The 25141-nt window shown below is 60.1% G+C and overlaps 1 protein-coding gene across 9 annotated transcripts in view; it reads left to right on the forward strand.

Moving 5' to 3' along the window:
* The window catches only part of ARHGEF10 (Rho guanine nucleotide exchange factor 10), a 59109-nt gene extending 36147 nt beyond the window's left edge, over nt 1-22962 (forward strand). For 5 of the 9 annotated variants that reach the window (XM_059685827.1, XM_059685828.1, XM_059685829.1 and 2 more), the window contains 12 exons: nt 2595-2755; nt 4281-4396; nt 5297-5424; nt 5522-5622; nt 8472-8593; nt 9315-9401; nt 11261-11481; nt 12199-12356; nt 15214-15356; nt 18912-19086; nt 20212-20394; nt 22012-22962. In XM_059685827.1, coding sequence (XP_059541810.1) covers nt 2595-2755; nt 4281-4396; nt 5297-5424; nt 5522-5622; nt 8472-8593; nt 9315-9401; nt 11261-11481; nt 12199-12356; nt 15214-15356; nt 18912-19086; nt 20212-20394; nt 22012-22478 — 2062 coding nt within the window. In that variant the 3' untranslated portion in view covers nt 22479-22962. The remainder of the gene's footprint in view (nt 1-2594; nt 2756-4280; nt 4397-5296; nt 5425-5521; nt 5623-8471; nt 8594-9314; nt 9402-11260; nt 11482-12198; nt 12357-15213; nt 15357-18911; nt 19087-20211; nt 20395-22011) is intronic. The other 4 variants (XM_059685832.1, XM_059685835.1, XM_059685836.1 and 1 more) reach the window with 2 other exon arrangements.
* The last annotated feature ends 2179 nt before the right edge of the window (nt 22963-25141 follow it).

A 25141-nucleotide genomic window follows, 5' to 3' on the forward strand; every position in this document is an offset into this window, starting at 1 on the left:
TCCCGTCCTCTCGGGGAGGTTGTCCTGTCTCACTCCCGTCCTCTCGGGGAGGTTGTCCTGTCTCACTCCCGTCCTCTCGGGGAGGTTGTCCTGTCTCACTCCCGTCCTCTCGGGGAGGTTGTCCTGTCTCACTCCCGTCCTCTCGGGGAGGTTGTCCTGTCTCACTCCCGTCCTCTCGGGGAGGTTGTCCTGTCTCACTCCCGTCCTCTCGGGGAGGTTGTCCTGTCTCACTCCTGGGCTCTCGGGGAGGTTGTCCTGTCTCACTCCTGGGCTCTCGGGGAGGTTGTCCTGTCTCACTCCCGTCCTCTCGGGGAGGTTGTCCTGTCTCACTCCTGGGCTCTCGGGGAGGTTGTCCTGTCTCACTCCCGTCCTCTCGGGGAGGTTGTCCTGTCTCACTCCTGGGCTCTCGGGGAGGTTGTCCTGTCTCACTCCCGTCCTCTCGGGGAGGTTGTCCTGTCTCACTCCTGTCCTCTCGGGGAGGTTGTCCTGTCTCACTCCTGGGCTCTCGGGGAGGTTGTCCTGTCTCACTCCCGTCCTCTCGGGGAGGTTGTCCTGTCTCACTCCTGGGCTCTCGGGGAGGTTGTCCTGTCTCACTCCCCGTCCTCTCGGGGAGGTTGTCCTGTCTTACTCCTGGGCTCTCGGGGAGGTTGTCCTGTCTCACTCCCGGGCTCTCGGGGAGGTTGTCCTGTCTCATTCCCGTCCTCTCGGGGAGGTTGTCCTGTCTTACTCCTGGGCTCTCGGGGAGGTTGTCCTGTCTCACTCCCGTCCTCTCGGGGAGGTTGTCCTGTCTTACTCCCCGTCCTCTCGGGGAGGTTGTCCTGTCTCATTCCCGTCCTCTCGGGGAGGTTGTCCTGTCTCACTCCCGTCCTCTCGGGGAGGTTGTCCTGTCTCATTCCCGTCCTCTCGGGGAGGTTGTCCTGTCTCACTCCTGGGCTCTCGGGGAGGTTGTCCTGTCTCACTCCCGTCCTCTCGGGGAGGTTGTCCTGTCTCACTCCTGGGCTCTCGGGGAGGTTGTCCTGTCTTACTCCCGTCCTCTCGGGGAGGTTGTCCTGTCTCACTCCCGTCCTCTCGGGGAGGTTGTCCTGTCTCACTCCCGTCCTCTCGGGGAGGTTGTCCTGTCTCACTCCCGTCCTCTCGGGGAGGTTGTCCTGTCTCACTCCCGGGCTCCCGGGGAGGTTGTCCTGTCTCACTCCCGTCCTCTCGGGGAGGTTGTCCTGTCTCACTCCCGTCCTCTCGGGGAGGTTGTCCTGTCTCACTCCCGTCCTCTCGGGGAGGTTGTCCTGTCTCACTCCCGGGCTCCCGGGGAGGTTGTCCTGTCTCATTCCTGGGCTCTCGGGGAGGTTGTCCTGTCTCACTCCCGTCCTCTCGGGGAGGTTGTCCTGTCTCACTCCCGGGCTCCCGGGGAGGTTGTCCTGTCTCATTCCTGGGCTCTCGGGGAGGTTGTCCTGTCTTACTCCCGTCCTCTCGGGGAGGTTGTCCTGTCTCACTCCCGTCCTCTCGGGGAGGTTGTCCTGTCTCACTCCCGGGCTCCCGGGGAGGTTGTCCTGTCTCATTCCTGGGCTCTCGGGGAGGTTGTCCTGTCTCACTCCCGTCCTCTCGGGGAGGTTGTCCTGTCTCACTCCCGGGCTCCCGGGGAGGTTGTCCTGTCTCATTCCTGGGCTCTCGGGGAGGTTGTCCTGTCTTACTCCCGTCCTCTCGGGGAGGTTGTCCTGTCTCACTCCCGTCCTCTCGGGGAGGTTGTCCTGTCTCACTCCCGTCCTCTCGGGGAGGTTGTCCTGTCTCACTCCCGTCCTCTCGGGGAGGTTGTCCTGTCTCACTCCCGTCCTCTCGGGGAGGTTGTCCTGTCTCACTCCCGTCCTCTCGGGGAGGTTGTCCTGTCTCACTCCCGTCCTCTCGGGGAGGTTGTCCTGTCTCACTCCTGGGCTCTCGGGGAGGTTGTCCTGTCTCACTCCTGGGCTCTCGGGGGGGTTGTCCTGTCTTACTCCCGGGCTCTCGGGGGGGTTGTCCTGTCTCACTCCCGTCCTCTCGGGGAGGTTGTCCTGTCTCATTCCCGTCCTCTCGGGGAGGTTGTCCTGTCTTACTCCTGGGCTCTCGGGGAGGTTGTCCTGTCTCACTCCTGGGCTCTCGGGGAGGTTGTCCTGTCTCACTCCCGTCCTCTCGGGGAGGTTGTCCTGTCTCACTCCCGTCCTCTCGGGGAGGTTGTCCTGTCTCACTCCCGGGCTCTCGGGGAGGTTGTCCTGTCTCATTCCCGTCCTCTCGGGGAGGTTGTCCTGTCTCACTCCCGGGCTCTCGGGGAGGTTGTCCTGTCTCATTCCCGGGCTCTCAGGGAGGTTGTCCTGTCTCACTCCCGGGCTCTCGGGTAGGTTGTCTTGTCTCACTCCTGGGCCCTCGGGGGCAGACCGTGGACGGAGCCCTCCCGCTTACCTGATGGGAAGCCTCGTCGTGCAGCAGGTGGTGCCTGCTCCCGAGAGCACCAGGGGCTCGGCGGTGGCGGTGGCGGCAGGGGTTTGGGGGGCACATCTCCGGGCCTCCCACTGCAACCTGCGGGTGGGAAGTCTCGCGCCTTCACGCCGCGGTCGCGGTTGTCGTTGCAGGCCGGGCCAGGACAGCCACACGCTGCTGCCGGCCGGCCAGAGGCAGCTGCTGAAGTGGAGCGTGCCGCTGGGCCACGTGGCGGTCGTCGAGTACGGCCACCCCGAGGGCGCCGCCGAGCACCCCCCCGAGAGCCTGGCTGTGGTGGCCAACGCCAAGCCACGTAAGTTACCTGCTCGCTTGGGCGTGGGCGGCGTGGGCAGAGCAGCCTGGACGCGAGATGTGGGAAACGTGGGTGACACCGTCGTCGGCGTTGGCGGCGGACAGGCTGACCTGCCGGGTTGGGTGCTGGCCTCAGACTTGTCTCTGGGGCGGGCAGTGTGTTTCCGGGGCAGCCCCTGCATGTGGGCCGCTCCGCCCCCCAGGCCCCGTTCTGTGCTGCGTGTCCCGTGGCAGTTAGGACGCAGGCTCCCGCCCTGCATGCGCACCGACTCGATGGCCAGCGGGCCCTGGTCTGGGGCTGGCGCTGCTGCAGGCCGACGCCCGGTGCCTCCCTGGCCGTGGAGGGCCCCGGGCTGTGAACTTCACAAGGGAAAGCGAGACAGAGGCATCACACACTTTGGAAATGCTTCAGCCGTTGCATCGTATTCGCGGTTATTTATGAATAGTCTTCAGGCTGTAGATTTTTTAAATTTATTCTTTAATATGTATGTTTATTGATTTTAGAGAGAGAGGGAGAGAGCGACAGAAACATCAATGATGAGACACAATCACTGATCGGCTGCCTCCTGCACGCCCCACACTGGGGATCGAGCCCACAACCCGGGCATGTGCCCTGACCGGGAATCGAAATGTGACTGTTTGGTTCACAGGTTGAAGCTCAACCACTGAGCCATACCAGCTGGGCCAACTTTATTGCTTTTTGTTAAGTGAAACAGAATGTTTAATGTAAAATATTTTTCGCTCATCACACACACTTTTCTTGACTGACAAACCCGGCGGACGCGTGTGTGATGAGTTGCTGGGCTCACTGGGCTGGGCACTGGTCGCTGCCCCACAGCCGGACCTGAGGGGACACAGTGTCCAGGAAGTGGCTACTTTATTGGCCTTGAAGGCCCTCCTTCCTGCCTGGATCTGGAGCCGGGGCCCTGGGCGTGCATTTCCACGGAAAGTGGACAGGAGGAGGCCGTCTGCACACGGGCAGCTCTGAGCTCAGGTGCCCCCGGTCCGGCCCATGGGGTGGTTCCCGTGGTGACGGAGGTGCTGAGGTTCTGAGAGGTTTTAACCTGGGGAGTGCAAGTTCTCTGTAAGTCTGAAGTTATCCCACATAATGAAAGGCTAACATGCAAATTGACCAAACAGCGGAACTACTGGTCGCTCAACGCAGGAGCTGCCCCCTGGTGGTCAGTGAGTTCCCACAGGGGGGCGCTGCTCAGCCAGAAGCGGGTTCATAGCTGGTGAGTGCAGCGGGGATGGCAGGAGCCTCTCCCGCCCCTGAGGCAGCGCTAAGGATGTCCGCCAAGGGGTCCCGGGCTGTGAGAGGGCACAGGCTCGGCTGAGGGACCCCCCCCCCCCCGCCAGTGCACGCACTGGGCCTCTAGTTTCAAAATAAAAAGAAAAGCTAACATTTCCAAACGCTTGAAGGTGTTTCCTGTTTAAAACTGGCAGCGAGCTGGCACTCACCCCGTCTTCCTCCCGGGCTGTGGCGGGCGCGGGCCCAGCCGCCGCCTCCCGTGCGTGTTTTGCAGACAGAGTCCACGTGGGGCCCGGGCAGCTGTACCAGGACCTGCAGAACCTGCTGCACGACCTCAATGTGGTGGGGCAGATCGCGCAGCTCGTCGGGGACCTGCGGGGGCACTACCAGGTGAGGACGGCCGCCGCCCTGGGGCTCTGTCTGCCTCGGGCTGGAGCCGCCCGGGCCCGCAGGTGGTACCAGATGAGGTTGCCCTGAGATCCGAGCGGGTTGTGTCTGCCCTGGTTTGGGGCGAGGGGAGGGGAGACAACGTCCCTTCGCAGACCCCAGGGGTGAGTTGTCATGGAAACGCTCAGCACCACCACACGGCCGCTTCCCAGGCTCTTCCTCGTTGTCAGACCCCAGGTTTCTGTGTGACAGCCTTGCTCCCTGCAGCCTCCCAGCCCCCCGCATGGTCCCGTCTCACTTCAGAATGCGCTGCGTCTCCCCGCAAGCTTCCCACCCAGCTCTCCTCAGCAAAGGGGCGTAAGCCCGTCAGAGAAAGACCAATGTCACACGATCTCACGCATACGTGGAGTCTATGAACCCAATGAACTGATGAACAGAAAACATCCATGTCCTGGCTGGTGTGGCTCAGTGGATAGAGCGTCGGCCTGCGGACTGAAGGGTCCCGGGTTCGATTCTGGTCAAGGGCACAGGCCTGGGTTGTGGGCTCAATCCCCAGTAGGGGGCGTGCAGGAGGCAGCCGATCCATGATTCTCTGTCATCACTGATGTTTCTCTCCCTCCTTCTCCCGTCCTCTCTGAAATCAATAAAAATATATTTTAAGAATATACCCAGAGACGCATGGAACAGGCTGCGAATCTCAGAGGAAAGGCGGGGGGGTTGGGCGGGTGGGAGAGAGCAGCAAAGACCTGGTGTGCACGTAGGCACGGCCCACAGGCACAGAGGACGGGGTGAGGGCGGGGGGTGGGGCTGGAGCGGTCAGGGGGGGCAGAAGGGGCCTCTGTCACACTATCGACAGAGATAGAGGAAGGAAAGTGAGAGTGAGACGCGCGCGTGTCCGCCTAGAACCTGAACCAGGCCGTGGCCCACGACTGGGCGTCCGGGCTGCAGAGGCTGGTCCTGCGGAAGGAGGAGGAGATCCGCGCGGCCGACTGCTGCCGGCTCCAGCTGCAGCTCCCGGGCAAGCAGGACAAGTGAGTGCCCCCGCCGCCGCCCCGGGACAGGCACGGGGAGGGCAGGCGGGGCCCGCGGCGCTGAGGCCCCTGAGCCCTGAGCCCTCCGTCCCCGCAGGTCCGGGCGGCCCACCTTCTTCACGGCCGTGTTCAGCACCTTCACGCCCGCCTGCAAGGAGTCCTGGCTCAGCAGCCTGCAGATGGCCAAGCTCGCGCTGGGTGAGGCGTGTCCCCTAGGCGAGGCGTGTCCCCTAGACGAAGTGTGTCCCCTAGGCGAGGCATGTCCCCTAGAAGAGGGGTGTTCCCTAGGCGAGGCGTGTCCCCTAGGCGAGGCGTGTCCCCTAGGCGAGGCGTGTCCCCTAGACAAAGCGTGTCCCCTAGACAAAGTGTGTCCCCTAGGCAAGGCGTGTCCCCTAGGTGAGGTGTGTCCCCTAGACGAAGTGTGTCCCCTAGGCGAGGCGTGTCCCCTAGGCGAGGCGTGTCCCCTAGGCGAGGCGTGTCCCCTAGACAAAGTGTGTCCCCTAGGCGAGGCGTGTCCCCTAGGTGAGGCGTGTCCCCTAGGCGAGGCGTGTCCCCTAGGCGAGGCATGTCCCCTAGACAAAGTGTGTCCCCTAGGCGAGGCGTGTCCCCTAGGCGAGGCGTGTCCCCTAGGCGAGGCGTGTCCCCTAGGCGAGGCGTGTCCCCTAGACAAAGTGTGTCCCCTAGGTGAGGCGTGTCCCCTAGGCGAGGCGTGTCCCCTAGGTGAGGCGTGTCCCCTAGGCGAGGCGTGTCCCCTAGGCGAGGCGTGTCCCCTAGGCGAGGCGTGTCCCCTAGGTGAGGTGTGTCCCCTAGACGAAGTGTGTCCCCTAGGCGAGGCGTGTCCCCTAGGCGAGGCGTGTCCCCTAGGTGAGGCGTGTCCCCTAGGCGAGGCGTGTCCCCTAGGCGAGGCGTGTCCCCTAGGTGAGGTGTGTCCCCTAGACGAAGTGTGTCCCCTAGGCGAGGCGTGTCCCCTAGGTGAGGCGTGTCCCCTAGGCGAGGCGTGTCCCCTAGACAAAGTGTGTCCCCTAGGCGAGGCGTGTCCCCTAGGTGAGGCGTGTCCCCTAGGCGAGGCGTGTCCCCTAGGCGAGGCGTGTCCCCTAGGCGAGGTGCGTCCCTAGATGAGGCACGTCCCCTAGACCAGTGGTCGGCAAACTGTGGATTGCGAGCCACATGCGGCTCTTTGGCCCCTTGAGTGTGGCTCTTCCACAAAATACCGACTTCTGCGCATGGGCCACGAAGTTTCAATCGCGCTGTACGTGTGCACCCACACGTGGTATTTTGTGGGGGGTGGGAGGCGAAGGAGGAGGCCCTGACCATGACCATTCATCCCCCTGAGAATGGCTCTTGTTTTGTTTTTTAAAGATATGTTTTCACTGATTCCAGAGAGGAAGGGGGGGGGGTGTGGGAAGAGAGAGAGAGAGAGAGAGAGAGAGAAACATCAGTGATGAGAGAGAATCATGGATCGGCTGCCTCCCGCACGCCCCTCACTGGAGATGGAGCCCACAACCTGGGCCCGTGCCCTTGACCAGGAATCGAACTGTGACCTGGTTCATAGGTCGACGCTCACCATTGAGCTACATGGCCGGGCCCCCTAAGCATGTTTTTAAGCAGAAGCTCATCCAGGGGAGGCACTGATGGAGTCTGTGATGGAGGGAGTGCGGGGAGAGGCCCCACTGCTCTAAGGCAGCGGTCACGTTCGCTGACACTGTCCTGCCGTGCTCCAGCCCCAAGCCGGGAGCCCGGCCCTGGGTCCATGGGGGCTGGGTCCCGCCCAGTCTGGGTCCAGGGGGACTGGGTCCCGCCCAGTCTGGGTCCATGGAGGCTGGGTCCCGCCCAGTCTGGGTCCCGTGGGGGCTGGGTCCCGCCCAGTCTGGGTCCCTGGGGGCTGGGTCCCGCCCAGTCTGGGTCCATGGGGGCTGGGTCCCGCCCAGTCTGGGTCCATGGGGGCTGGGTCCCGCCCAGTCTGGGTCCAGGGGGACTGGGTCCCGCCCAGTCTGGGTCCATGGGGGCTGGGTCCCGCCCAGTCTGGGTCCATGGGGGCTGGGTCCCGCCCAGTCTGGGTCCATGGGGGCTGGGTCCCGCCCAGTCTGGGTCCGGCGGCAGGACCCAGGGCTTGGCTCCACCACTGCTCCGTCGCCCTCCCCTGTGAGCTGGAACACAGGTGGGACGGCCTCTCCAGCACTCCTCTCGCCCGCCACCAGCCTTGCCTCTTGGACACACAGGGGGGCGGGCGGGGAGGGGGCGGGGGGCGGCGCGCAAGCCGCTTACTGCTGTGAGTGCGAAACACAGTTTATCTCGTGCTGTTGTTGATGAGTTGCTGCTTCATTTCCCACGCGGACAACAGTAGCCGCCCTGTGCCCGCCCTGCGTATGAAGCTGACTGAGATGTAGGGATGTGTATTATGTGATTCACACGCAGGGCAGGCGGCTGCTGCTCAGAGCAGGGGGTGGGTGCAGGTGTAGAATTCTCAGATACAGTCACACCCCGATAGTAAGCCGTTATCTGAAGACAAAGGACAGCTGGGCCGTGGCCGTGGCCGTGGGGGCCGCGCTCGGCTGCCGGCAGCGGACCCTGGACGGCCTGTATGGGCCTGCGTGGGCGCGGACGGGGGCGTGGCTCCTTCCCGCACGTGGAGGGTCCCCGCCCGGCGCAGGGTGGCCCGCAGACAGGAAGTGAGCCTGAAACAAGCCGCTTCATTTTCGGCGCGATCCCGTGCTCACCGGAGCGCGAAGGCTTTGGGGGTGAACTCTCACTCCTGGTGAAAGGCTTCCTTCTCACTCTGTCTCTGAACTAAACAGCTCAGCTGCTAAAACAAAAAACAACAAACAGAACAAAGATAAGAAAAAGCAGCCCACGTGCTCCCGCGGGAGGTCACGCCCCTCTCCCTGGGCGACCCCCACCCCATCGCCCACCTGCGACCGTGTGAAGTGGGGTGGCGGGCGCGCCCTGGAGGAAAGGGGGGTCCCGCTCCGAGATGAGGTAGGGGGTTCCCCGTCCCCCACGCGGGGAGCCCCCTCACGCCATCCTCCTCCCTCCCCCCAACGCGACAGAGGAGGACAACCACCTGGGCTGGTTCTGCGTGGAGGACGACGGGAACCAGGTCAAGAAGGACCGGCACCCGCTCCTCCTGGGACACATGCCGGTGACGGTGGCCAAGCAGCAGGAGTGCAAGGTGCGGCCGGTCTTCGGGCAGCGTGGGGTCCCACCAGTTTGGGGGGTGGGGGCGGGGGTCCCGCCAGCTCGGGGGGTGGGGGCGGGGGGCCCTCGCCCCGCTCAGGGAGTGAGAGATGGGCAGGGGGCAGAGTCCAGTGCTGGAGGGCGGGGTCCCTGGTCAGCGCGGTCACTCCTGCTCTAGGGTCAGTATCAGGGTCCATGTGGGGTCCCCTGGTCTGAAGCCGTGCCCGCCGTGTCGTGGCGCCGGGTGCTGGGAGTGTGTGTGGGGTGGGGTGCACTCCACCCGTGGACGCTGTGCCACGCCCGGCAGCATCCAGAGTCCCTGTGGGCCACGCTCCCGGAGCCATTCTGCTCACGTCCCCGCGTGGACTCAGGCGTGTGCGTGTCTGAGAAACCGGAGACCGTATTTCTCACGCTGGTCTCTGGGACACCCACGCCCGGAGGCTGAGGGGGACCCTTACCAAGGGGAGGCGGGCGGGGAGGGGACAGGGGCCTCCCACCTCCACGCAGAAGCTGACCCGCCTGGCGCCCAGGCCGCGACCCGTCCCGGCGGCCCTGGGTCCAAGATAAGACCCGAAAGACGGAAGCGCTCACGTGGTGTCCGCTCTGAGCCTGGGCCTCACCGCCCGCTGTTGTGCGGGTCACAGTGGCCTGAGCCTCTCGGGCTCTCGCCGGAGCCCGCCTCCTGCCCAGGGTCACGGGCTGCTCTCTCCCCTCAGATCGAGTGTGCCGTCTACAACCCCGAGCCCCACCCGGGCCGCGTGGGCCGGCCGGACCCAACGGGCGCAGCCCAGGGCTTCCTGTGGGTAAGATGCCACCTGTGTCCACGCACCTGGCGGGCAGGTGTGTGGTGGGAGGGACGGGAAGTCACAGACCTGGACCTGCACTGTCCCGGGTCCGTGTCTACACGTGGCCCTGACCGGGAGCCCCTCCTACGTCCGGGCAAGGCGTAGGGTTCTCGGCTATTAAAATGTTTTCCTCCTTTCTTTCTCCTCTGAAACTGCCCGACTGCATTCAGCCCAAAGACAGCATAACTAATAGAAGCATCACTTAGCTGTTTCCTCCGTTTGGGTGGCTCGGTTGCGTGGGTCTCCTCACCCCCCACCCCCTTCCAGGTCATTGCTGGCTTTTTACTGGGAACTTAGCAGTTACAGTGCCCGGGTGCCGCATGGAAACTGCATCTGAGATGCCACGATGGCAGGGCCTTTCTGGTTGGTGCACGGGGAGGTGTCCTGTGTCCCCGTGAGGACCCCAGTGTCCTACCGGGCGCCGGCCCAGAAAGGCCCAGCGCTGACCGGACCCTCCCCTCCCGCTGGATGACCGGACAGACAGGCGTGTTGCCCTCGGGGTGTGAGAACTTTCAGAGGAATTTTTCCATGAATGGGGCCTGCAGCTGAGGCCTCCTTCCCTCTCCTCGCCACCCCCGCCCCCATCCCACGCGCCCCCCCCCCCCCCCCCCGGCCCCAGAGCCGGCCCCAGAGCCAGTGGTCGGCCGTGTTTCCCGGAAAGGCTGTGGAGCAGGAAGCTCGCCTGTGACAGGAAACACAGGAAGTGCAGCGAGGGCGTCACAGCATCTCCAAACCCGCGAAAGGAAAACCATCCTCACCCGCACCCTCCCCGCTAGCTCTTGTCCTAACGAGGCCTGACTCTCCCACTGAAAGGCAATTGCATTTAAGTTTAAGTCGGGGCGGGGAGGGGACTTTGCGGGTGTCCCCTGGGCTCCAGCGAGCGGGAGGAGGGGCCGCGGGGACTGGGCGGCAGGCCAGCGTGGGCAAGGCCGCAGCACCTGGCAGGCAGACGCTGCGGGCCACCTGGGGCCTTCCTACCGCTTCCCTCACTGTTTTTAAAAAATCCATTTGTTGATTTCAGAAAGGAAGGGAGAGAGAGAGGGTGAGGAAGAGAGAGAGAGAGAGGGGGAGAGAGAGAGAAACATCCATGATGAGAGAATCACTGATCAGCTGCCTCCTGCACGCCCCACACTGGGGATGGAGCCCACAACCCAGGCCTGTGCCCTGACCGGGAATCGAACTGTGACCTCCTGGTTCCTAGGTCGATGCTCAGCCACTGAGCCACGCTGGCCAGGTGCTTCCCTCTCGTTTGAAGCAGTTTTCCTAGTTAACGGCTGGTAAACTCTACTGTGAAATTTCCTAAAGTTGATATGAATCTGCTTCATAAGACTTTACATTGTATGTGAGTATCATTGTATAGAGTGAGGTATATGGTTTTCAAAGCATACGGAAAATTTAAAAAATCAAAACTCTGTTCTTGTTATCCAAATTAAAAGAAAAATAACCTGATTTTTAAAAAATAGATCTTTATTGTTGAATAGATCTTTATTGTTAATTTTTAAAAAATAGATCTTTATTGTTAATTTTTAAAGAATAGATCTTTATTGTGAAAGTATTAGGTATGCCCCCCTTTCCCCCCATGGACCCCCTCCAGCCAGCTCCCAGTCCAGGCCTTCCCACCTATTGCTGAAAAACCACCTAATTCACACGTGGAAAAGGGGGCTCTGTTAGCAGACCCTTTAAATACCACCAGGTCTTTCGAGTGTGGCGGCTTCCAGGACATTGGCCCTGGTCCCCCGGTCATTGCCGGTCTCCGGGGGCTGTGGGTGCATCATACCCTGTTTCTTCCCTCCTGATCCCCCCCCCCCGCCCCCCAGATCGGAAGTTGTACGGGTCAGATGGGCCAGATCGCCATCGTCTCCTTCCACAACTCCAGCCCCAAAGTCATCGAGTGCTTCAACGTGGAGTCGCGCATTCTCTGTATGGTGCACACGCCGGCGGAGCGCGGCCCCCAGCCCAGCCCCGCCCCGGAGCCCGGGACCGCTGCCGGGAGTGCCCTGGGCGTCCCCACCGTCTGCCTGGGGACCGAGGAAGGAAGGTGGGTCCGCCCTTGGCCCCAGTCCCGGCACTGGTCCCAGTCCCATCGCTGGTCATAGTCCCATCTCCGGGCCAGTGCAAGGCAGCGATCACGTCCGTCTGTGAGGCGTGTGCGGGGAAGTGGAGGTGGTGCGGGTCCCACGTGTGTTTGGGGACAAACAGCCACAGTCTGCATTGTCATGGATGCCCACGGACACGCCTCAGGAAAGCTAACGTGGCTCCGGACGCGAATTCCCAGCCGACATCAGAGGGACTAGTTTCTTTGAAGCCAAATATTTCTCCTCTACTTCATTTTATGAAAGATTTTTATTGATTTCAGAGAGAAAGAGAGAGAGAGAGAGAGAGAGAGAGAGAGAGAGAGAGAGAGGGAGAGAGAGAGAGAAACATCAATGAAGAGAGAGAGTCACTGATCAGCTGCCTCCTGCACACCCCCACTGGGGATCGAGCCCACAACCCAGGCCTGTGCCCTGACTAGGAATCGAACTGTGACCTCCTGGTTCATAGGTTTACGCTCAACCCTGAGCCACACCAGCTGGGCTACATTTCTCCTTTAAAATGCAAGAAAGAGGTCAAAGTGGTAGAGTCTTTAAGACACAGCTCGTGTTTCTGGAGGGAGTGGATGTGGGCGTCCCGTGGAAAGCTGTGGCCCGGGCAGCGGCCACGGCACGGGCTCTGTGCGTGTGGGCAGGTGTGCTCACGGCCCGCCCTTCTCTTCCAGCATCTCCGTCTACAAAAGTAGCCCAGGCGCCAAGAAAGTGCGGCTGCAGCAGTTCTTCACCCCCGACAAGGCCACGGTCCTGAGCTTGGCCTGCACGCCGCGCAACCTGTACGCGGGCCTGGTCGATGGGGCCGTGGCCGTCTACGCAAAAGCACAAGGTGACGGGGTCACGCCGGCAGGCGGCTGCCACAACCAAGGCCACAGATGCGCACGCTCGTGGGTCAGGGGCTGGGAGGCCTAGGTCGGGTGCCGCAGGTGTGGGGTCTGTCGGGGCCGCTGCTGTCTGCAGAGCGCGCCTTCTCCCCGTGACTCAGGGCCGCCAGGGCTCTGGTCACCTGTTCCTATCAGGTGGGGTGGGGAACATCTGGCCTGCAGGCCATATAAGGCCCATGCAATCATTTGGTCTGGCCCTACCAAGGCATTGGGGCGAGTTAGTTAAATGTTTGACCACATAGAGCAGGCCCATTTTTAAGCTGATCATTTTGTATGGCCCACACATGATGTTCTGAATAGCCACATGGGCCTCAGCAGAACACAGGTTCCCCCCCTGCCCAGCCAGTGTGGCTCAGTGGTTGAGTGTCGACCTATGAACCAGGAGGTCATAGTTTGATTCCAGGTCAGGCATGCCCCAGTTTTGGGCTCCATCCCCAGCAGGAGGCAGCCAATCAGTGATTCTCTCTCATCTTTGATGTTTCTATCCCTTGTTCCCTCTCCATTCCTCTCTCTGAAATCAATAAAATATATTTTATTGAGGATGAGAGAGGGAAAGAGAGATAGAAACATCAATGATGAGCGAGACTTGATGAGCTGCCTCCTGCACGCCCCCTACTGGGGATCAAGCCCACAACCCGGGCATGTGCCCTGACGGGGAATTGAACCCAGACCTCCTGGTTCATAGGTCGGCACTGAACCCTTGAGCCACACCAGCCAGGCTTACGTAATTTTTTATTGCTCTTCACATTGTCTGTTGGCTCTCACCACATACACCAGGTGACACACCTCATGGGTGGGTCTCTGGCAGTATTTTGAAGCCAGAATACTTACTAGTCCCTGTGTTTCAGGACTGAAGCAAGTTCATAATTTTCCATGGAGATGTGTTTTCTCCCGGTAATACAGTCCGTATCAAGGCATATTTTTTTTTTTTTTTATTGCTTAAAGTATTACAAAGGGTATTACATATGTATCCATTTTATCCCCCCGCCCTAGACAGTCCCCTAGCCTCCCCTATCACCCAGTGTCTTATGTCCATTGGTTATGCTTATATGCATGCATACAAGTCCTTTAGTTGATCTCTTACCCCCCTCCCTCCTGCCCCCCAACCCTCCCCGGCCTTCCCGCTGCAGCTCGACAATCTGTTTGAGGCAGCTCTGCCTCTGTATCTATTGTTGTTCAAAAGTTTATAATGGTCTCTATTGTCCACGAATGAGTGAGATCATGTGGTATTTTTCCTTTATTGACTGGCTTATTTCACTTAGCATAATGCTCTCCAGTTCCATCCATGACGTTGCAAATGGTAAGAGTTCCTTCCTTTTTACAGCAGCATAGTATTCCATCGTGTAGATGTACCACAGTTTTCTAATCCATTCATCTACTGATGGGCACTTAGGCTGTTTCCAGATCTTAGCTATGGTGAATTGTGCTGCTATGAACATAGGGGTGCATATATCCTTTCTGATTGGTGTTTCTGGTTTCTTGGGATATATTCCTAGAAGTGGGATCACAGGGTCAAATGGGAGTTCCATTTTCAGTTTTTTAAGGAAACTCCATACTGTCTTCCATAGTGGCTGCACCAGTCTGCATTCCCACCAGCAGTGCACAAGTGTTCCTTTTTCTCCACATCCTCTCCAGCACTTGTCGTTTGTTGATTTGTTGATGATAGCCAGTCTGACAGGTGTGAGATGGTACCTCATTGCTGTTTTGATTTGCATCTCTCGGATGATTAGTGACTTTGAGCATGTTTTCATATGTCTCTTGGCTTTCTGGATGTCCTCTTTTGAAAGGTGTCTATTTAGGTCCTTTGCCCATTTTTTGATTGGATTGTTTATCTTTCTTTTGTTAAGTTGTATGAGTTCCCTATAAATTTTGGAGATTAGGCCCTTATCAGATATGTCATTGGCAAATATGTTTTCCCACACAGTGGGTTTTCTCGTTGTTTTGTTGATGGTTTCTTTTGCTGTGCAGAAGCTTTTTATTTTGATGTAGTCCCATTTGTTCATTTTTTCTTTAGTTTCAAGTGCCCTAGGAGCTGTATCAGTGAAGAAATTGCTTCGGCATATGTCTGAGATTTTCAAGGCATATTTTTAAATAAAAGGAGGAATGGGGGTGTTTAAACATTTGCCGAATTATTTTGAGTACAGTTCCTTTTATGATGACTGAGTCATGTCATACATATATGATTATTGTAAACTAGAGGCCCGGTGCACGAAATTCATGCATGGATAGGGTCCCTAAGCCTGGTCGGCGATCAGGGCCATCAGGGCCGATCAGGTTCCCCGCCTCCCCGCCTCCTCGCCTCCTCCTTCCTCCTTCCCTCGCCACCGCTGGTCACCCGCCATGTTCCACGCCGTACACTGGTGGTCAGCGCAGGTCATAGCGAGTGATCGAACTCCCGTTCTTTCAGTCAAACTCCCAAGGGGACACTTTGCCTATTGGCCTTTTATACACATAGATGGTGGTATTTATGGAACGTCTGTCTGCCAGGCCTGTGCTGGGCTTTTAATTGCATTATTGTCGATCCTACCACAGCCTTTCAGGCTGAGGCGGAAACTGAGGCTTAGGGTGAACAACGTGCCGGGACACACCAAGCGGCTGTGCGGGGTGGGCACGGCCGGCTGACCAGGCTGCCGTGACAACGGTGCCCACCGGCAACTCGAGACCCCCAGGGCCCACCTGAGCCGCGGGCCACAGCTGACACTGGGGCTCTCTGCTCTTTAGGATCGTCCGGGACCCTGCTCCCCGGTCCTGTGCCCGGCTCGCTGCCTCCGAATGACATTAACAGAAATGCTTCCTTTTAAGACGGATCCTGGGATTCCGAGCCTCAGAAAGTGATAAAGTTGGGCGTGCTGCCGGTCCGGAGTCTGCTGATGGCGGAGGACACCCTGTGGGCGGCCTCGGGAGGCCAGGTCTCCATCGTCAGCGTGGACACGCACGCCGTGGGGGTGAGTGGCGGGGAGAGGCTGTGCCGAGTGGGGAGGTGCCCCCAGGAGGGTCCCGGTCCCCATCACCTTCCCGGGCTGGAGGTCAGGCCTCCCTCCCGCAGCAGCGCCCTCGCCCTGCCCGAGGCTCGGAATTCCTTCCGATTCCGATTCCGTAGGAAGGGGATGCCCAAGAGGTTCCACAGTCCTGTCTAGCCACTGACCCCGAGTCATTGTCGCCGTTTCCTGTGAAGACTGCATTCACTGTGAACATAACAGTCCTCAAGGTCCTGAGGATGGCTGCTCGGGATTGGGTAGTTCCATATGCGGATGAGGATGGCTGCTGGTGACCCGGGATTGGCTAGCTCCATATGCAGATGAGGATGGCTGCTGGTGACCAGGATTGGGTAGTTCTATATGTGGATGAGGATGGCTGCTGGTGACCCGGGATTGGCTAGTTCCATATGCAGATGAGGATGGCTGCTGGTGACCGGGATTGGCTAGTTCCATATGTGGATGAGGATGGCTGCTGGTGACCCGGGATTGGCTAGTTCCATATGTGGATGAGGATGGCTGCTGGTGACCCGGGATTGGCTAGCTCCATATGCAGATGAGGATGGCTGCTGGTGACCCGGGATTGGCTAGTTCCATATGCGGATGAGGATGGCTGCTGGTGACCCGGGATTGGCTAGTTCCATATGCGGATGAGGATGGCTGCTGGTGACCAGGATTGGGTAGTTCCATATGTGGATGAGGATGGCTGCTGGTGACCCGGGATTGGCTAGTTCCATATGTGGATGAGGATGGCTGCTGGTGACCCGGGATTGGCTAGTTCCATATGCAGATGAGGATGGCTGCTGGTGACCAGGATTGGGTAGTTCTATATGCGGATGAGGATGGCTGCTGGTGACCCGGGATTGGCTAGTTCCATATGCAGATGAGGATGGCTGCTGGTGACCAGGATTGGGTAGTTCTATATGCGGATGAGGATGGCTGCTGGTGACCCGGGATTGGCTAGTTCCATATGCGGATGAGGATGGCTGCTGGTGACCCGGGATTGGCTAGTTCCATATGCGGATGAGGATGGCTGCTGGTGACCCGGGATTGGCTAGCTCCTTATGCAGATGAGGATGGCTGCTGGTGACCTGGGATTGGGTAGTTCTGTATGCAGATGAGGATGGCTGCTGGTGACCAGGATTGGGTAGTTCTATATGCGGATGAGGATGGCTGCTGGTGACCCGGGATTGGCTAGTTCCATATGCGGATGAGGATGGCTGCTGGTGACCCGGGATTGGCTAGTTCCATATGCGGATGAGGATGGCTGCTGGTGACCCGGGATTGGCTAGCTCCTTATGCAGATGAGGATGGCTGCTGGTGACCTGGGATTGGGTAGTTCTGTATGCAGATGAGGATGGCTGCTGGTGACCCGGGATTGGCTAGTTCCATATGCAGATGAGGATGGCTGCTGGTGACCCGGGATTGGCTAGCTCCATATGCAGATGAGGATGGCTGTTGGTGACCCGGGATTGGCTAGCTCCATATGCAGATGAGGATGGCTGTTGGTGACCAGGGATTGGCTAGCTCCATATGCAGATGAGGATGGCTGCTGGTGACCCGGGATTGGCTAGCTCCATATGCAGATGAGGATGGCTGCTGGTGACCCGGGATTGGCTAGTTCCATATGCAGATGAGGATGGCTGCTGGTGACCAGGATTGGGTAGTTCTATATGTGGATGAGGATGGCTGCTGGTGACCCGGGATTGGCTAGTTCCATATGTGGATGAGGATGGCTGCTGGTGACCCGGGATTGGCTAGTTCCATATGCAGATGAGGATGGCTGCTGGTGACCAGGATTGGGTAGTTCTATATGTGGATGAGGATGGCTGCTGGTGACCCGGGATTGGCTAGTTCCATATGTGGATGAGGATGGCTGCTGGTGACCCGGGATTGGCTAGTTCCATATGCAGATGAGGATGGCTGCTGGTGACCAGGATTGGGTAGTTCTATATGCGGATGAGGATGGCTGCTGGTGACCCGGGATTGGCTAGCTCCTTATGCGGATGAGGATGGCTGCTGGTGACCTGGGATTGGGTAGTTCTGTATGCGGATGAGGATGGCTGCTGGTGACCCGGGATTGGCTAGTTCTATATGCAGATGAGGATGGCTGTTGGTGACCCGGGATTGGCTAGCTCCATATGCAGATGAGGATGGCTGTTGGTGACCAGGGATTGGCTAGCTCCATATGCAGATGAGGATGGCTGCTGGTGACCAGGGATTGGCTAGTTCCATATGCAGATGAGGATGGCTGCTGGTGACCAGGGATTGGCTAGTTCCATATGCAGATGAGGATGGCTGCTGGTGACCCGGGATTGGCTAGTTCCATATGCGGATGAGGATGGCTGCTGGTGACCCGGGATTGGCTAGCTCCTTATGCAGATGAGGATGGCTGCTGGTGACCTGGGATTGGGTAGTTCTGTATGCAGATGAGGATGGCTGCTGGTGACCCGGGATTGGCTAGTTCTATATGCAGATGAGGATGGCTGTTGGTGACCCGGGATTGGCTAGCTCCATATGCAGATGAGGATGGCTGTTGGTGACCAGGGATTGGCTAGCTCCATATGCAGATGAGGATGGCTGCTGGTGACCAGGGATTGGCTAGTTCTGTGTGCAAATGAGGGGACCAAACCCACAGAGGAGGAGGTCAAGTCCACGTGTGTCCAGAGGGCACTGCCCTGTGTGCCTGGAGCTCAGTGTCCCAGCTGGTTAGGGACTTAGCAGCTCTGAGAACGGAGCCGAGGCCCAAGGCTGCACAGGCCCTGCCCCCGGCTCCTCTGACTATTCTCAGAGACCCCTTAGGGTGCTTACTCTATTTTAATTATTTTCTTAGCAGGACCCACTGCCCTCAAGTTACTGGGAAGCCGGAGGTGCCTCGGGGTTCAGGCCCGGGATCGCTAATTCAGAGGCTTTGGAGCCGGACACAGCAGACTCCCTGGGGCCTCCCCAGGCAGGGCTGTGAGGGTGGACACGGGCGGCTGGTCCGCTGGAGGAGCGAGGTGCCCCTGGCCCAGGCCAGGAGCGGTGCTGACGCAGAGGGCAGGACAGCTGGTGCAGAGCGGGAAGGGACTCCCCTTCTGCTCAGCGCTGGGGGCACTGGTGGGCCTCGGTCCGCCCCCCTCAGCAATGGCGACTGTTCTCAGGCGTCCCTCTAACTCCCTCCTCTCCCCTGAGCCATGGCCGTGCCTTCGAAGGGCAGCTTTCTCAGCCTTGGTAACTAGTAACCAACTAGTAACTTGGTACCTGGAAAGCAGCGTGAAGTTCAGGAGGGCCTTGATCTGCTCTGGGCAATAAGCATGAAAACACATGTGGTGGCTGATGTGTGTCCCACCTGCTCGGAGCGTCTGGCTTTGGAGGGAGGGTCTCAGCTGGAGATTCTGCAAGTGCGGTCAGGGACTCGTCTCCAGCAGGACACGCCACAGGGAGGTCAGCTGCAGGACCCAGAGCTCCACGCGGGTCAGAGGTGGGTTCAGCCTGGCCCCCTGCCCGCCGATGCCCGCCCATTGCCTCTCCCTGACCCCGCAGAGCCAGCTGGAGGCCCACCAGGAGGAGGGCATGGTGGTCTCGCACATGGCCATTGCTGGCGTGGGGATTTGGATCGCCTTCACCTCCGGGTCTACGCTGCGCCTGTTCCACACGGAGACCCTCAAACACCTCCAGGACATCAACATAGCCACGCCTGTCCACCACATGTTACCAGGTAACTGGGCGGGGAAGGCGGGTCCTGCAGGCGGAGGGGTGATGGAGACGGGGGGCGTGCGAGGGTCAGGGGCAGGGGGCCAGGGGCGTGCGAGGAGATGGGAGCTGTGTGGAGAGGAGGGATGGGGTGTGGAGCTGGGACACAGCCATCTCAGGGTTTCGCGGGTGCCCAGTTCTGTCAGGGCAAGGACACTGCATCTGTCAGGCGGCTCTCTGGATCAGTGGAGAATCAGATTAAAGTGCGGACTGTCTAGCCCAGCGGTTCTCAACCTGTGGGTCGCGACCCCTTTGGGGGCCAAACGACCCTTTCACAGGGGTCGCCTAAGACCATCGGTAAACACATATATAATTACATACTCTTTTTGTGATTAATCACTATGCTTTAATTATATGTTCAATGTGTAACAATTAAAATACATCTTGCATATCAGATATTTACATTAGGGTTCATAACAGTAGCAACATTACAGTGATGAAGTAGCAACGAAAATAATTTTATGGTTGGGGGTCACCACAACATGAGGAGCTGTGTTAAAGGGCCATGGCGTTAGGAAGGTTGAGAACCACTGGTCTCGCCACAGATCCAGGGAGCGAGACTCTCAGCATTAGCTTGACGGCTGGGCCCTGGGGCAAGGCCGGCAGCCGGAGCCAGAGGGCGGAGAGTCCCTGGGCGGGGCCCTCAGGGTCACAGGCAGCACCTCCCTCCCTGGGCATGTGCGAACATGCATGCGTATGAGCCCACATGTGGGTATGCGTTCATATGTGTCTGAGTGAGAGCATGTGTGCCCACATGCATGTGTGTCCGTGTGCGCACACAGGTGTGTGCATGTGAGCCTGTGCACAAGTGCGCATGCATGTGTGTGTGTGTACGCCTCAGCTCTCCTGGCTTTGCTAACACAGCGTAAATGGGTGCAGAGATGACCTGTGGCATTTGCTTCGCCTCTGAAGGTGCCAGCCCGAGCGAGGCAGAGCGGGCGGGTCCCAGCGGGCATCTGCGGAGGGGCTGCCCCAGACGCGCTCCCAGGGTCGGGCGTGTGTCTCGTCCCGTGGACGGAGCGCAGGCGTGGTTAGAGCCCTGAGGGTGCTCCTGGGAGGCGTGCTGTTGACATGGGCTCTCTGCGGCCAGGTCCTTCGCATCCAGACAGCACCCCGGCCACCTGGCCCCCAACCCTCTCTGTCCCCGCAGGGCCCCAGCGGCTGTCCGTGACCAGCCTGCTCGTCTGCCACGGCTTGCTGATGGTCGGCACCAGCCTGGGGCTCGTGGTGGCCCTGCCCGTCCCTCGTCTGCAGGGCATCCCCAAAGTGACAGGTGAGCAGACACCTCGGCCTCCGCCCTCCTGCAGTCCCACCGAGCACCTGGCAATTGCTAAACAATTTAAATTCCCGGGTTTAGTGTACCGTGGGGACTGTGTGATCATCTGAGTAACTTCTGTCTTTCTGTCCTGCGGTGTTAGGGAACATGTGCTGTCATGTGTAGTGTTACAGAACATCCAGGGTCGTACGTAGAGTGCATAATGTTTCCATGTCACACGAGTTTCCCTGGCCGCCTGGTTTCTGAGCTGCGTCCTTGTCCCGCGTGTGACTGGTCCACGCTCCGTGCTGGGCAGTGGCCTGGGCTCCAGGCCTCACGGTGGCTGCTCGGTCGTCCCCGGTTCTGGGTCAGGTGCGGTGCCTCGGTGGTGTGGGCACGGCTCCCCTTGGTGGGGGTGGGGGTGTCGGGCGTGGCGTTGCTGTGAGGAGGGAACATGCTGCTCGCTCAGTCACCAGGTGAGGCTCAGGTGCCCCCCGCTCCGCGGCCCCGCGGCCCTGCTGCTGCGGGCGTGAATTTCCCAGCTGCCCTTGAGCAGAGGCAGCTGACCACGGCCAGGGACCTGTAATTAGTCGTCGGCTTGGCCAACGTGGGGCGCAGGTGGGGCCCGCAGACCTGTCTTGGCCAAAGCCACGCGGCGGGCAGGGACGCGCTTCCTAGGCGCCTCCTCCCCTGGGAAGCCCTCCAGGACTGGCCTTGGGAAGTCAGCCTGCAGGCCCCGGGTTTCAGAGAAAGACCTGAAACCGGAATCTCATCACGTTTTAAGTGAAAAGTCCCCACAGAATTAAAGCCACAGAGTCAGCCTGCCCTGCACCTCAAAACCTTTTTGTGATAAAAAATGATGCATAATTTTTTCATCGAGACTTAGGGAAATCACGCATCCTTAGTGCAGGGGAGAAGGCGCTTACGCAGTGCCCGGGGAGATTACTATTTTATTGCTTTAAAAGCACCACATCGGCCGGGCCAGTGCGGCTCAGTGGGTGAGTGCCAAGCCATGCACCAAGAGGTCACGTTTGATTCCCGGCCAGGCCACATGCCCGGGTTGTGGGCTTGGTCCCCATAGGGGGCGTGCAGGAGGCAGCCGATCGACAATTCTCTCTCATCATGGATGTTTCTTTCTCCCTCTCCCTTCCTCTCGCTCTAAAATAAAAAAATAAAAGCGCAAGGTACTAGAACTGAATACTGTTGACAAAACCCAACACCGTGCTCCAGGCCACCATTTTGGAAGCTTCGTATTAACGAAAAGCCCAGGGGAACAGCCTCTAGGACAGCGGTTCTCAACCTGTGGGTCGCGACCCCTTTGGCGGTCGAATGACCCTTTCCCAGGGGTCGCCTCAGACCATCCTGCATATCAGATCTTTACATGACGATTCATAACAGTAGCAACATTGCAGTTATGAAGTAGCAACGAAAATAATGTTATGGTTGGGTCACAACAGGAGGAACTGTATTTAAAAGGCCGGAAGGTTGAGAACTGCTGTCTAGGGAGCTATTTTAATTTTAACTGTCACTCAGGCAGTGGGCGTCTTAGCGGGATGTTGTCCCTGGGATGTGGGAGACGGTGGGGTGGGCCCCGCGGCTTCCGCTCCAGGCGACAGCTGGTCCCTCTCCCCGCAGGGAGGGGCATGGTCTCCTACCACGCACACCACGGGCCCGTCAAGTTCCTGGTCACGGCCACCGCTGCGCCCAGGGCCGACAAGGACAAGCCCGCGGACAGCCCGCCCCCGGGCCCGGACCCCCCGGAGGAAGACCGGAAGGACGCCGCCCCCTGCCCGAGCCCGGGCGGCCCCGACGCCGTGTGGCTGGGGGGTTCGCTGGGCTCCGTGACGCACAGGAGCGAGCTGTCAGGGTCGTCCGGGTCCCTGGAGCCCAGGCCCGAGGACAGCATCCTCCACGACCTCCTGCGGCACCCCAGCACCCTGCCGGGGGGAGGGCGCCGCGCCCGCAGGGCCAGGGTCAGCTCGGTGCTGGTGGCGTGCGGGGGCCAGGGCCACCGGCGGGTGGGCAGGAGGCCCCGGCAGCAGCGGCCCGAGGAGCTGGCCTCCTCCATCATGGTCTGGCAGATCCCCCTGCTGCACGTGTGACGGCGCCGCTCAGAGCAGCTTCGGGAAGAAATGTGCAATATCGGGGGGTGGCGGCGCCCCTGCCTTCTCCCTGCGGAGAACTGGACCAAGGCGAGCAGGCAGGAGACGCGGCGGGAGCCCTCCAGGCCCTGGGGCTCCCCGCGCTCGACCGCCACCGCCACCCGCCAGCACGACCTCCACGCCTTCCCACACCTTCCAGTCCCGTTGCTCGGGGCCGTGCGAGCCGTGCCCACGGGAAATGCCGCGTGTCCCGCGGGGTGGGGGCTCGCTACCAGTTCCTAAAACGCCCTCCGGCTCAGAGCCGCTGTGTATTTATATTGTGCGTCTTCGTTCCGGGAGGAACCTGAGGCAGTGACGAAAGCCGCGCAGGTGTCACTGGCTTTCTGACGCGAGCTGGTTTCCCGAGGGGTCTCGTGTGCCTATTGTATGTTTTAACAAAGTAGTATTTTTATATTGCATTTTTCTATTAAAAACTAACAGCTAATTCTTACTGCATATATTATCGGAAACGTTGCATAGATAATGTTTGCTTTGGACCAAAATGCGCGATGCCTGTCCACATTCAGTCCGGCGTCCGCGGCCGGCTCACAGGCAGGAGCAGGGACCCCCCCTAACCCCCCCGCTGGAGGGCGCCCTCCGTCTCGCAGGAGACGCGAGAAAGCTCATGGCTCCTTGATGCTGTGTCTGCGCCCGTTGGCCTGAAATGCTGTTGTCTTGGTGCTGGCCTGTGGCTGTGCCATTGCGGGGGTGGACGGGCCCTGAGAGGGGGCCCCCCCACCCCGATCCAGGGCCTGGCGTCCCTCAGGTTCGCTGGCCGCCTGCAGCCAGCGGGGAGCCAGTGCGAGGAGCAGGTGCAGCCACTGTGCTCGGCGTGAACACGCGTCAGCGTGAGCTCCTCTCACTGATGACAGCACGGAGGCGGCGCCCCCCAAATAGCTCCCAGCACTTTACGGGGACTACACGCTCATGTCATGACTGAGTCACATGTTTTCCAAGGTGCTTGCCCGTCCCCGGTGACGGTAACTCCCCCCGGCTGCCTTACAGGGTCGGCTGCTCTCTCCTCTCGTAATAAAGCCTTTTTATTTAAAAATACAACGCCGTGAGTGCCTGCCCCCCACCAAACACAGGGCGATGGCACGCGGAGCGGAAGGGGCCGGTCCTTCAGAGTCCGTCTCCACTCGCCGGCCGGGCGGGCGGCGGGACCCGGGCGCTCGCCGTGGGCCCACGTGCTCCGAATCTGAAGCAGGAGCCGAGCCGGAGCCGAGAGGCCCGTGTCCCCAGCAGCTTTGTTCTGAGTGACGCCTCGAGGCGCATGGGCTGCATGTAAAACAGGGCCAGGTTCGAGGGCACGAGCCCCGATGAGATGGGGGCGTTTCAGGGGCCCTGGCGGGGCCGCAGCCACTCGGACGCCTTCGGTGCCAGGCTCGGAAGGCGTGCTGGTCGGCAGCGATGCCTCCATAACAAATTCCTTATTTTTTTTAAAAATAAATCTTCATTGTTGAAAGTATTACATATGTCCTCTTTTTTTCCCATTGATCCCCTCCAGCCCGCCCCCGGCCCCAGGCCCTCGCCACCCCGTCTGCTGGGCCGGGCATATCTGCTTGCAAGGCCTTTGGTTGATCACCGCCCACCACCCCCCCTCCCCTGCCTTCCGTCTGAGATTCCGCACTCTCCTGCTTCCACATCGCTGGATCCACTCCGCTCATCAGTTCATTTTGTTTCAAGTAACAGGCTCCTCAGGGCTGAGTGGGTGAGAATCAGGAACCTCCCTGCCGGACACGGAGGCCTGCGTTCAGGAGCAGCTACAGTCACTGCCCGGGGTCGGGAGTCCTGCCCGCTCCGTGCCACCAGCAGCCCCTCCGGCTGCACCGTCCCTCCATCACCCGCCGCCTCTCAGAGCCAGGCTCCTCCGGGGCAGCGAGAGCCACAGCGGCCAGGGCCTCGTTCACGCCCCTGCCTGGCGGCTCCGAGACTGACCATCCACCGAGGAGACCCGTCGCTGGGACCTGGTCGCGGCTCCGTTCTGTGCTAGGCGAGGCCAGGCCCGCTCTGCCCCTCTCACCCAGAACCCAGGTCTGAGCAGGGGTCCACGCAGGCCCGGTTTCTTCCCCCTTTCAGACGCCAGAGGGCCTTACGTGGGGTTGGCCCCCAGCGCCTGAGCAGCAGCCCGCACAGGTGACGTCAAAGCCACGGGTGTGGTGAGTTTGGGACGGAGCTATGGACTGAATGCGTCCCCCCAAGTTCAGGCGTTCCGTCTTAACCCCAAGGGGACGGTGTCAGGAGGTGATGAGGCATGAAGCCATCAGTGTCCTGACAAAACCCCAGAGCTCCAGCCCCTCCCGCCAGGTGAGGTCACAGGAAACCCTCACACAACCAGTCTGCTGGCCTGGGTCTGGGACTTCTAGTCTCCAAGGGGTGAAGGAGGCTGCCACCCTGACTGTCCCCCAGTTCCCTACCGATGGGTGCTGCCCTACCCTGCAACCTACACTCTCCTTCCCACTCTCCCCTGCCTCCCTCCCTCCCTGGCCGCCTGGACTGCTCTGCCCCAGGCCCTTGTCTAGCAGCGTGAGGTCAGAAAGGTTGGCGACTGTTGGTCTAGGGCACCTGGGCCCAGGCAGGAGGGTCCCCCTGGCCTTGAGGGAGGCAGGTCATGTCTGAGCGGA

Source organism: Myotis daubentonii, chromosome 2 (genome assembly GCF_963259705.1).
Source record: "Myotis daubentonii chromosome 2, mMyoDau2.1, whole genome shotgun sequence".
In the NCBI taxonomy this organism is placed as follows: Eukaryota; Metazoa; Chordata; class Mammalia; order Chiroptera; family Vespertilionidae; genus Myotis; species Myotis daubentonii.